Genomic DNA, 13258 nt, shown 5'->3' on the forward strand with positions numbered 1-13258 from the left:
AGAGCACCCTGTTTCCCCGTGATTCATCAGTTCCACTCTAAGACAATACTGTTGAGAAAATCTTACACGTAGATCTTGAAACACATACAAGAATGTGCACAGCTTCATTTCTCATTTAAAAAAAAAGGTGGGCGGGGGGGACAAGCTAAATGTCAACAAGAGAATGGAAAAGTGAACTGTGTTCTACTCACGGTGGAATATCAAACAGCAGAGAAAGCAATGAACTAGGGCAACGTGCCTACATGGTAGGCATGGTAAATACATGGTAATGAGTGAACAAAGCAATAATACCACCTTTACAAAGTTTAAAAATGAGGGAAACTAAAGGATGCATTGTTTAGAGGTACATACATCTCAAGCAAAACTACAAAGGAAAGCAAAGACACGACTGACAGAGCCAACAGAGAGCCGTTCTCTGCGGGACCGAGATGACGCCCAAGAGGCACGGCAACAGCACTGAAGGTGCTCTGGTTTCTACACTGGGGGTGGGTCTCTGGGTGTTTATCTGATTGCTGAAATACACACACAGAATATACATGTAAATGGAACATACGTATAAAGCTGGTATATGCCCGTTAAAAAAAATGAAGACTGAGGAAATTTAACACTCATATCTCCCAGGCAGGGAAGAGTAGGGAGTGACTTTCTGTGTGTATTTTGTACTTTTCTGGGATGTCTGGGTGTTCTATTCATAGATACTACATTTTTTTTTTTAATGAATAAATAGGAATTATCTGCATGAATGAGTTAGGGCTACTTTTTAATTTTCTTCTTTAAACTTTTTATTTGTGTTTTAAGAACCCGATAAATGCCATTTTACATTTTTTAAAAAAGAAAGAAACCATAACAGATCGTTGCAACATCTCATTTATCTGTGAACTTGCATCAGGTGAGGGCTACAACCTAAAGTGATACCAGGAATAGGGAGTCTGAGCGTCTGCTTGACAGGCAAGGATGTCCTTAAAGAGAGAAAGTGCACATACAGACCAGGTGGGAAAGTCTGTTTTCACACTTACTGCGTTCTATTTTTGTAATGTGACTATAATTTTACATAGAAAGTGAGCAAGTCTTTCAAACGTCTCAAGGTCACCTGTTCCTAAAACACATCTAAGTGGAAATAAATTTTAAAAGATAGTGTCACGGCCACTAGTAAATGTGCGTATCTTGCCAGTGATCTGTAGGTTTATTTTTAATGACACATGGATGTACTCTGAAAAGATCTTACTGTTATTCCTTCATGCTCTTTCTTCTCATGTCCTTTGCTCTCCTGAGCAGGCCTGGGCTCTGAAGAACTCACATTCTCTGAATTTTCTAGCTTTGGGCCTAGAGGTTTGGGGGCAGGGAGGGGGGAAATCAACAACAGAAATATTTCAGACGGTAAAACTGGAAGAAGATTTTTATACATAGGCAATGGTTAAATTTAGATATTTAGATATTCTAAGACATGTAAAAACAAGAGTGCAGGGCCCAGCACGTGAGCAGCCTATGGATCACGACTGCTCCACAGACCTGGTCTCTTATGCACAGAGAACTTCACTGTCGAGTGTTAATGTTACACATGGTGAGGGGAGGGGGAGCCACAAGGCCTGTCCGGGGGCCTTGGAGAAGGGGTCTCAGACAAGAGCTGCCCCGGTCAGCCAGGCCGGGGAAGGGAGGAAGAGGACAGGGAAGGGAGCGTGAGGTGGCTCAGCATTGCTGGCGAGAGAAGTAACCGACAACCAGTGTCCATAATAGAAAATGGGATATCTCCACCAAGCCTGCCACCGTTAATTAAAAAGATCAGATTCTATGCATAGTCTGGGGCCAATAAATATTTTTTTAAAAATAAATGAACAAATTCCTAGAAAAAAAAAACAAAACTTATGCAAATTAAAACAAGAAAAGGAAAATACGAAGTCTTAGAATGATTCAAAAATCTGAATAGTACTTTAAAATCTTCTGACAAGAAAACTCCAGGCAACTGATGGATTCCACCAAATATTTAAGGGAAAAAGATCATAACAATCCTACACAAAGACTTCTGGAGAACAGAAAACCTTCCAGGTAACAGATTTCTCAAATTGTTTTTATTGTGTATTTATTATTTTTCTTTTGAGAGAATTTCTATGAGGGGCTATACCCTGCTCATTTGATGAGGATGGCATGACCCTGACACTGAGGACCACAGGATGGCTTGGTTGATTGTTTACCTGACTCATAAAACTAAGTACGTATGTTCACTGTCACCAGACACACTTAACACGCATTTTCCCTGTAAAACATATTAGTCAATGTTCACAGGTCTAACCACCTGCCTCCTCACCTTTCACCCTGGTTGCTGCTGAAAGCTGCTGGAGAAACAGTGTGGATTAATGCTAATGGGTGTGTGTGCGTGCTCAGTCGCTCAGCTATCTCCAACTCTGCAACCCTGTGGACTGTAGCCCTTTTGGCTCCTCTGTCCATGGGATTTCCCAGGCAAGAACACTGGAGTGGGTCGCCATTTCCTCCTCCAGGGGATCTTCCCGACCCAGGGATTGAACCTGGGTCTCCTGCACTGCAGGCATATTCTTTACCGCTGAGCCACCAGGGAAGCCCATAACGTTAATAATACAAGTTATCATTTTTCAACCTCAGCAGATCTGCGCACTGCTAATAAACTTCACAGGTCTGGTCAGCCATCCACCTCTCATCCCTCACCCCAAGACCCCTCTCCTACTGGCCTCTGCCCTAACCTGCTGCCCTCCCTCGCCTGGGGTGAACATCCTCTGCCTCCCACCTCCTCCAGCCACTCTGGATTTCTTTTCAGTCCTTAAACATGCTACACTTGAAAAAAGGGCACACACACACACAATTCAGATACTTAGATAAAAATAAGTAGTGAAAATATTTCATGTGATTCAAGAAATCACATCCTTGCAATCAAACTCTAAAGTAAATTCCCTTGAAATAAATAGAACTAGGATTAAAGTAGAAAGCCCCATGACACACAGCCCCTCCCCGGCCAGAAGCTAGAGTCTCGCGTGAGTAAGATGCTGATACCTGGGGGGGCCTCGGGACACAGCGGCTCAGTGACCTCAGGGCTACTGCCGCTCCGAACCATCGGCTGCTGCCCCAGGGGCCCAGATTCAGTGGCAGATGCATTTTCTGGCTGCAGGTATTCTTCCACTTCTGTGGGCATTAACACAGAACACACAGGGATGGATATCAAAACATTTTAAAATAATTTCACTACTTCACTGACTCTAGATACTTTTTTCCCACAAAAATTATCCAGTAGGATTAGCAGCTTTCACATTATAAAGTTTTCTCTGTTTGTTAGAAGTTCTATTTCACTCCAAGGGTACATTTGCCTTCTAAGTTCTACAAAGTGTTTTAATTCAAAGTGAAGAAGAAAAAAAAAACAAAAAAACAGAGAGAGCACAAGCAGAATGGTTGACAACTGTAAGTCATAGGAGCTTCAGCGACAGGCATGCCCAGGGGAGGGGGAGCCGGGAGATGCAGGGACAGGGCATTTACACTTGGGAGAGCAGAATATCACACACACACACACACACACACGCACACACGCACTCGCACACACACACTACACCTGGAAGGAAGATGAAAGGAAGCGGGAATTTCAACTTTATCATTCCTTTTCACAGATAAATGTTCAATTGTCCAACGTAAAATACTGCAATTATTTAATGACATTATCACCAAATGCAAGCATGAATTTATCACTGAAGTACAAAAACGATCCACTGGTATTTTTGGAGAATCGATAAATGTACATCATCAAATAGAAAACCACAGCTGAGTACTGACCACTGGGTGATCCCAGCTAGGATCAAGATAAACCATGTTCCCCTAGAGAAGAGAAGTCCCTGCTAGCTCATTTCTGAATGTCATGGTTCATTTTAATCTCCCAAGACAACACAAGGTGCTGGAAGGGTCACCCCACCTCCTGTCTGCAGCATGGAGGCTCCAAGGTGACACCATCCCTGACCTCCGGCTTTATCCTTATCGGCCTCCTCCCTGCCCTCCTCCCCATGGCCTCAGGAAGGCCCCCCTACAACCCAGATCTGACGGTACCACCCCCTCTGTGGACGCCCGAGGCCCCCATCACTGTCTGCTCAAGCTCACGCTCCTCACGGTGAACAAGGGCCCCTTGATGTCACCCCAGAGGCTTGACCCCCACTAGGAGACCTTGTGCTCTTCAGGCTGAGCAGGCCCAGCCCACCTGACCCTGCCGCTCCCTCCCTCCTGCTGCTCCCCCTGCCCCTAGGTTGACCTCCACCCCCACCATGCTGGCCAGGCTCCCCTCCTGGAGCACCTGCCATGTGGTCTTGCCTGTGACCCCACCACTGCCTCACCTCCAGACTTCACCCTCCTTTGTGCAGCCTCGGGACTCTACATCCATAACCCTAGGATTATGTTTTCTCCAAATTTTCATTAGTCAATTTTCAGTCCTTCTGACAAACTATGACAAACCCAGACAGCAAAGACATCACTTTGCCAACAAAGGTCTATCTAGTCAAAGCTATGGTTTTCCAGTAGTCATGGACAGATCTGAGTTGGACCATAAAGAAGGCTGAGTGCCAAAGAATTGATGCTTTTGAACTGTGGTGTCAGAGAAGACTCTTGAGAGTTTCTTGGAAGGCAAGGAGATCAAACCAGTCAATCCTAAAGGAAATCAACCCTGACTGTTCTTTGGAAGGACTGATGCTGAAGCTCCAATACTTCCACCTGATGTGAAAAGAAGACTCATTGTTAAAGACCCTGACGCTGGGAAAGACTGAGGGCAGGAGGAGAAGGGGATGACAGAGGATGAGATGATGACTCAATGGACATGAGTCTGAACAAACTTTGGGAAATGGTCAAGGACAGGGAAGCCTGGTGTGCTGCAGTCCACGGGGTTGCAGAGTCGGACATGACTGAACAACTCAACAACAATCAGTCCTTCTAAGAAGGGACTGATCAGAACTCAGCCTGTACTGTCCTCCCTGGACATGTCACCCGATTCATCCCCTGAAATGTGGCCAAGGTATCCTTCTCTGTGTTACCTTCAACCAGAGCCACAAGCCAAAGGGCTGGTTCACCCCAACCAAGAAGCTGTATGTAGGAAGATTCTAAATATAACAGAGGATTTCACTGAAGGGCTGTCGCTTTATTTTTACTATCCACACAAAAATTCTATTTTTAAGTACATGGATACAAGTTCCCAGACCTCAAAACTATGAAATGTGTGTGATCCTTCACTTATGATCAAACGTCCAGGTGTGAAAGTAAAAGTGTGAGTCACTCCATCACTTTTCGATCCCATGGTCTGTCTGTGGAATTCTCCAGGCAAGAAAACTGGAGTGGGTTCCCATTCCCTTCTTCAGGGAATCTTTCCAACCCAGGGATTAAACCCAGGTCTCCTGCATTGCAAGCAGATTCTTTACCATCTAAGCTACCAGGGAAGCAGGGCCATGATCTAAATCCAGATACTGTTGAGAAGCTGGACTCAGGGAACAAGCAAAGGAAGGCAGGGTAGCAGGAGCAGACAGATCCCCTACAGCCTTGTCTTTCCACGTTGTTTCTGCCCTTATCTGCTCCTAAAGAGTCAAGAGCTATTCACTTCCCCACAAGAAACATGGGACATCCATAAACACCATGCTCCATCCAGCATCCCAGAGGGCAGACCAGGCCCCCTACGGCTCTGCTCCCAGACTCCTCAGCATCAGGCAGAGGAAGCCAGATGACACCACTCACCATCCTTCCCACTGTCTTCTTTCATTGTTCATTCTAATTATGCAAGACACCGACACCTTCTGAGAAGGGCTTCTATTTGTTAACAAACCTACTTGTAAATCCATTGTCAGCAGAGGGAGCCCAAGAGCTTCCTGCTTCTATCAGAAACAACTGGCACCTGCCGGTCTTTATGGATAGTGGGAAGAGTGGGCTTTATTCCCTTAAATGTGATGCCAAGAGTTGGTAGATGCTAGTTTCTGGGCTCTGAGCAGAAACAAATAAGAGCTGGGCCAACGCTGGCAGCATCTTTCTCAGGATACAGAACATCGCCATCTGGTGGGATGAACCCCAGCCGTGGGACCACAGCTTCCAAACACGAGTGTCCCCACCAGTCCTCAGACAACAGACGGATAAAGAACCTGCAGGGCCAGCTGCTCTGCCTTCCCAACAGGCTGGCCTGATGTGGCTTTAAGGCTCTGCTTTTGTAAAAAGGCTGATCGGGCCTTCTCAGGTGGACGAAGTCCAAGCCTGCAGAAACCATGGGAAGAGGTGGGATGGGAGGCCCATGAAGAAGGGGAGGGTGGGGGGTGAATCCCGGTCCCAGGAACTGCCAGGCTGTGGGGCGGGGTGCCCTGAGCTACTCCTGGTCTCGGCTGTCACGTGAAAGAGGGTGAAGGAAAAAAAAGCATGCAAATTCTCTTTATCCCACAAGTTAAACCCAATTTCCCGATTTGGAACTGTACATTTTCGGGCCTTTTCTCATATTTTGTTCTAAGTCTATATTCAATATTTTTTCTGCACAGATGAACAAATGACTACCAGAAACATTTTCTTGGTACTTTTTTCCTTTCTTTTTAAAACAGTTCTCGAGCTCCCCCTGCTGGCTTTTTTTTTTTTTTTTCGGTTAAGGCTGTCCCTCTTCTCAGGGGTCAGATGTAGCTACTGCTCTTTTCTAACAAATTAAAACCATTTAACATTGATACCATGGGGTCACAAAGTGTCAGACATGATTGAGTGACTAACACTAACACTACTACTGAAACCCAACATTCATAAAACAAAGATCATGGCGTCAGATCCCATCACTTCATGGCAAGTAGAAGGAGAATAAATGGAAACAGTGGCAGATTGTATTATCTTGGGCTCCAAAATCACTGTGGATGGTGACTGCAGCCATGAAATTAAAAGATGCTTGCTCCTTAGAAGGAAAACTATGACAAACCTAGTCAGCATATTTAAAAGCAGAAACATCACTTTGCCAACAAAAGTCCATATAGTCAAAGCTATGGTTTTCCCAGTAGTCATGTATGGATGTGAGAGCTGGACCATAAAGTAGGCTGAGCACTGAAGAATTGATGCTTTTGAACTGTGGTGTTGGATAAGACTCAAGAGTCCCTTGGACTGCAAGGAGATCAAACTAGTCCATCCTAAAGGAAATCAACCCTGAATACTCACTGGGAGGACTGATGCTAAAGCTGAAACTCCAATACTTTGGCCACCTGATGTGAAGAGCTGACTCACTGGAAAAACCCTGATACTGGGAAAGATTGAGGGCAGGAGGAGAAGGGGGCGCAGAGGATGAGATGGTTAAATAGCATCACTGACTCAATGGGCATGAGTTTGAGCAAACTTTGAGAGATTGTGAAGGACAAGGAAGCCTGGTGAGCTGTAGTCCATGGGATCGCAAAGAGTTGCACATGACTTAGTCACTAAACAACACTGATATGCAAATATCAAGGTAGAGGATTATCTAATGTGCAAAATAGAAACAGGACAGTCTAAATTACATAAAAAGGACATTACAAATGCTGGGAGGTCTAATGCAGTCTCTGTTTTGAATATCACTGAATTCTATCTCAGGGCTGAATTCTATCTCAGAATCACCAGATTATGCATTCTCTCAAGCAGGGCTAACCTAGTAACCCAAACTCTAAAAGTACCAACTTTTTGGCTTCTTGAGAGGATACGTTACGCAATGGCCATTACTAAATCACTGCTTTCTAAAGCTTATTCAAAGCACTAGAAAAATGATCAAATAAGGACTAATTTCATTTTTCCACACTGAAAGAAGAGTTGGCGTGATTAAATTAAGTGTGCAAACTCTTTAGAAACTTCAATTTATCCCAGACGTCTGACTACTTTTCAAAGACATTTCATTCACTCTCTAATTTGAGGCTTCCTTAATCCATCTTACTAAACAGACTGAGACTCATTCTTCAATTACCAAAATTTCGGGTTCTGTTTACTCCTCGTACAAGGTTGCACAAGCAAAATTAATCATGTAGTTTCCTAACTTTTAAAACACTGGGCACAAACCAACTTGACCCTATAAAAAGCACAAGAGACATAAATCAGTTCAACATCTTGATGTGTCCCACAAGAACGCTGGGGACCCTGTTCAGAAGCACGTCCCGACAACCCGGTGCTACCTGGAGGCTGGAAAGCCAGATGCAGGGGCAGCAGAGTGAGGCTTTCAATCAGGCCCCGTTAAGCCTCCTTTGGAGCAAGAGAAGATCATGACCCTCTAATTATACCATTATAATATACTCCAAAGAAACATAAAACCTACCATCTGCATGGCCTGTGCTACAGATTGATAAATGTCCGAACATAAAAGCAGTTAAAAGTGCAAAACAGCTGGAAAGAACTGTTTCCATCGAAGAGGAAAAAAAAAAAAAAAGGAAGTCACTGAAATTGCCAGTTCCACCCCCAACATGTTCTTTTATGCAGCTATTCACATGAATTAACAGAATACAGGTGGTCGTGACTGTCCCAGAATTCTGGTGTGATTAAATAAGGCGTCCCAAAGGGATCAGAATAAGACATCAGAGTGGATGGAGGTAAGAAATAGTCTATTGGTTATATTATTAAAACACATTTTGGTGGGACAAGAAACAAAACCAAGAAACGTTAACCTAAAAGAACACAAAGTTAGCCGATTGTCATCTACAGTAAAGAGGGGCAACTTTAAAAGTGTCTGTAGGACTTCCCTGGTGGTCCAGTGGTTGGGAATCTGCCTGCCAATGCAGGGGACACAGGAACAACAAGGGAAGCCACCCCAATGAGAAGCCCCCACACTGCAAGTGAAGAGTAGCCCCTGCTCGCTGCAAGAGAAGGCCTGAGTACAGTAATGAACACCCAGCACAGCCAAAAAAAAAAGTGTCTGTGTATTATGCACACACGGATGTATGTCTAGCGGACTACATCTGTATTCAGCAACAGGGCAGCAAGACAGGCCAGCACCAGAATTCAAAATGGAGCACACATTTAATCCTCTCGTGGGCTAGTCCATGAGGGACATAAAATCTCATAGTGAGGACTGATACACATTGTTCTGGGCCCAGGCCTTTAATACAACAGTCATCCGGGACTGTGGATCACTTCTCTAGCGCAGAAGACATGGCATCAGATGAGGGAAGCGCTCGCAAACAGTGGTTTTCAGATGAAACATCAGCAGATCGTCCTCAAAGTCATTGTACCACTAGGTCTTTTTCGCCGTAAAACCAGGAGGAGAGTGGAGGCACAGAAACATACAGTAAGCACGGCCTGCTTCATTCCACCCTAAACCAAGATCTCTCAGACCTCAGCGCCACTGATATTTTGGGTCAGACGGCTCTCTGCAGTAGCGGCAGCCTTGTCCATTGTAAGATGGTTAGCGGCATCTGTTCCCTGGATGCAGGGAGCAGGACCCTGGCTTGATGACCACAAATGTTTCCAGACACTGCTAAATGTTCTTGGGGGGGCAAACCGTCCCCAGTTGAGAATCCCTGCTTGAAATCTTATTCAATTTCTGCTGGAACTGTGTACATACATACGGGAATTGAGAACCTGAGTCAACCAAAATATAATAATGAATGAGAAAAAAAACTCCAAAATGAGATGACTAACAGGAAGAGATTTGTGAGAACATATTCTGGGCAAACTAGTTAAAAAAATCCTAAACAAAATGGGGTGGGGAAAAAAATGGGATGTGAAAAAGGAAAACTTTTCACCTTATAGGCATATATCAGCCAAATAGAAAGCAAAACTAATTAAAATACTTTTTTAATCATCTCCAGGTAGGAGTATTTTTTTTTAACCAAATTGTGAAGCAGTTAATGTTCATCAGTGATTTAACTGACTGGTGGCCATCTTCTCTGTACCATTCTTACTATTTTCCACTTTCAGTATTTACCAGACAAAAAGGGCTTTCTAAGAAACGCAGTTCTTACTCTTCTATCATATTCTAGAAGTAAGTACCATGACATCTTACGTATTTATCAGGGGTATGTTGCTTTGCTAAACCAGAGTATGACATGATTTATTGCCACTCAAAGCCACAATTAATTAAGCTATCTCCAATATTAAATAGATACTAATCTATAATGCTATCTTTCTGAGACCAAAAGGACATGAAAACATTTCCCTCTTCAGCAAGAAGACTCATTTTGGGATCACAGAGAAACAAGTAGACACAGACCTAATTATTCACTATAAATCCTTTTGCTGAGGTGTCCATGCTAATAATTACTTTTGATGCAACAACATCTTAATAAACCAGAAAGGGCAAGTATATAAACAATACGTAGTTGAACTCAATTTTAACTGGCTAAAGGCCTGGAATAACACTCTTGGAAATTAGCAATTTTCACCATTGTTATTTTTTTTACTCAAATTGTTTTTACTACTCATTGTTATTTTTCATACTCAATAATCAGTATGAATCTGTGTAAACTGATCATTATTTTATACATGAATATGATTTATTCACTCCAAGGAACTCTAGCCTGCATAACTTTTCCAGTTCATCCATTCTGAGGGAGGCCGAGCAAACACACTAACATTGGCAGGCTCAGAACCATTGTAGAATTTTATGAAGATTCCCTTCCACTCTATAGGCTCCATATACAAGGCACACAAGGCTGGCATCACTGTTTTCCCCTCTTAAAAACTATGGTTCTCTGGACATGTGGACACAGTGGGAGAAGAGGAGGGTGGGATGAATTGAGAGAGTAGCATTGACATGTATATGCTACTGTGTGTAAATCAGACAGTGGGAACCTGCTGTATAAAATAAGGAACTCAGCCTGGTGCTCTGTGATGACATAGAGGGGTCGGGAGGAGCAGGAGCAAGTCCAATAGGGAGGGGATATATGTATATACATAGCTGATTCACTTCATTGTACAGCAGAAACTAATACATTATAAAGCAATTATATTCCAAGAAAACAAGTATGGTTCTCAGCTCAGAATGCAAAGCCCAGATGCAGAGATTCTGCTTGACTATGTAATTGCTACTGAGCGTCTAACCACCTAGAAACAATTGATATTCTTTGAAAACAAACGCCAAGTGCAATGGCCGGGCACACATGCGTGAGGCAGGGATATTAACAAATGAAGGCAGACCCAGGGGCGAGCGAGCAAGCGGGAACAGCCCAGGGACACAGCAGGACAGAAGAGACAGTATTACAGTACCTGACAGCCTGTGGGAGCAAGAGGAGTAAGAGAAACCGGGGAAGAGCGCGCTCACGGTGTGGAGGAGGAGTGGGACGCTTTTAGTGGCGGGCAAAGCCTCAGAGAGGTGGGCACAGTTGCTGATAGACTGGCTTCGCTTAGCTTCCAGGAGAGACAAAGCAACAGAGTCAAGTGTCAGAAGAACATCAAGATCTTTCACTTCTTCCTTTTCCTTATTATTATTATTTTTCTGGGCTCGCTTTAAATATTCAGAGGAGGTCACTTCAGACTTTAAAGGAAGTTGGCACAACACACAGGATTTAATGGTAAGTCTCTAAATACAGCCAACTTTCCGTCATGCTGATGGCGAGGAGAACGGGCCGTTCACAAATGATCGACCTCCTTTTTGGAACGTCTTGTGTGTTGAGCCTTTCCTTTTTTTTTCTGCTGGGAATCAGATTTGTGTTTGGGTCGTCTGTTTACTTGGGCAGACGTTATAACCAGTTTTCTCTTCTAAAAGGACCCAAACAAAAAGACCATGGTGAGGGAGGGAAGAATCTAACTTAAGATCAAAACTGTTTCATAAATAATCAGGCTTACTGAGAGACGACTGCATTTAAAAGCAAATCATTTAGTAAATCAAATATCGTAAAAGCTCAAGAACACATAAAAGTCAACTTGAAGATTCAAGGATCTGACATTTGGGAAAAAAGTAAAAGTCTTCATGAAACACAGCCTTTGAAATCACACTTTGTGTTGATGAAGTCCATAATTTCTTACTACAAACTTTAGGATATTCTTAGCTTTTCTATATACTATATATTGCTACTCAAAACCATTTGAGGAAATGAATGGACATGAGAGAATAGGCCTCATACATATGAAACCATCATCAGGAAAACCAGTTTAGTCCTTAAAACAAAACTAGGATGGTTTACTTACTGTATTATTTTCACATGATTTTATTTAACATTAATGAAATAGACCTACAAATGGTAGTGATGCTTTTGCAAAAAGTGAAACAAACTTCTTACTTTTCCTGTCTCTTCCCCACTCTCTGACTACCAGAATTCCCAGCTCTAGAGAACTGTCTGCAATGCATAATCACAAACATGTTAGATACTATTTAAGTGAAGACAACTTCCGTGTAAGCATCAAACTAACTTGACTTCAAATTTCCTGAAAGATGTGTCCATGTCTCAATGTCAGGGACACTTCATTTAAAAAGTTTTCCTTTTACAAGTCAAATAATTGTGCATTTTCCCAAAATTGATCACTAGATATTTTAGAAATAATAAAATATAGGTTATTTTGTGTGGAAATCTGCTTTAACCATTCATTTTAGACATGTAAGGTTTTAGCATCATTCACACTCAGGAAAACAAGGTCAACTTCTTAATTCCCTAAGATTCTCCCTGCCAGTCCTTTTAAGGTGCAAACAAGTTAATTCTCTGTTAAATTAATCATCACTTCCTCACTCCACAATTGCTGATTTTATATTTCCCTCTCACCACTATCACTGACATTTTCTCAGTCTAAGTATAGTCTGTGGGGCAAATTAGAATAATCTTATAATATTCTCTTACTGGGATTAGAAAAAAAGTCACTTTCAAATGGGTTTTCCATAATAAACATCTTCATGCTAACAGTGCAAAACCTAATGTCGTGAGCTGCTGTTCCCTCATTCAAAGGGAATCTTTGAGAATCTACCATGAGAATATTCTGGGCCTTCTCAGAAGACTAAAGATATGTTAAAAAAATTGAAATGAGTAAAAATTCTAATATGTAGTCTAGATAGATTACTTTTATAAAACAGTATGATATAGTAAAAATCTTCAAAAATCATTGTCTTCACAGGCAACAAAAGTCATAATATTTTATAATTTTAAAAATATAAAATAGGAAATACATATATATTCATTGTTGTTGTTTAGTCACTTTAGTTGTGTCTGACTCTTTACAACCCTATGGGCTCTATAGCCCATCAGGTTCCTCTGTCCATGGGATTTTCCAGGCAAGAATACTGGAGTGGGTTGCAATATGTATAAAGTATTGGGTTGGTGAAAAAGTTAATTTGTGCTCTTCTGTAAGATTCTATGTAAAATTCAAACAACCTTTTTGGCCAACCCAA

At 42.5% G+C, this 13258-nt stretch overlaps 1 protein-coding gene across 5 annotated transcripts in view; it reads right to left on the minus strand.

The window, feature by feature from the left end:
• Nucleotides 1–13258, minus strand: part of RALGAPA2 (Ral GTPase activating protein catalytic subunit alpha 2) — a 294158-nt gene that overhangs the window by 187101 nt on the left and 93799 nt on the right. For 3 of the 5 annotated variants that reach the window (XM_043478794.1, XM_043478793.1, XM_043478798.1), the window contains exons 17-19: nucleotides 11149–11289; nucleotides 3019–3147; nucleotides 1226–1323 (exon numbers count right to left, since the gene is read on the minus strand). In XM_043478794.1, the coding sequence (XP_043334729.1) occupies nucleotides 1226–1323; nucleotides 3019–3147; nucleotides 11149–11289 (368 nt within the window). The remainder of the gene's footprint in view (nucleotides 1–1225; nucleotides 1324–3018; nucleotides 3148–11148; nucleotides 11290–13258) is intronic. The other 2 variants (XM_043478797.1, XM_043478795.1) reach the window with 1 other exon arrangement.

Source organism: Cervus canadensis, chromosome 10 (genome assembly GCF_019320065.1).
Source record: "Cervus canadensis isolate Bull #8, Minnesota chromosome 10, ASM1932006v1, whole genome shotgun sequence".
Taxonomy (NCBI): Eukaryota; Metazoa; Chordata; class Mammalia; order Artiodactyla; family Cervidae; genus Cervus; species Cervus canadensis.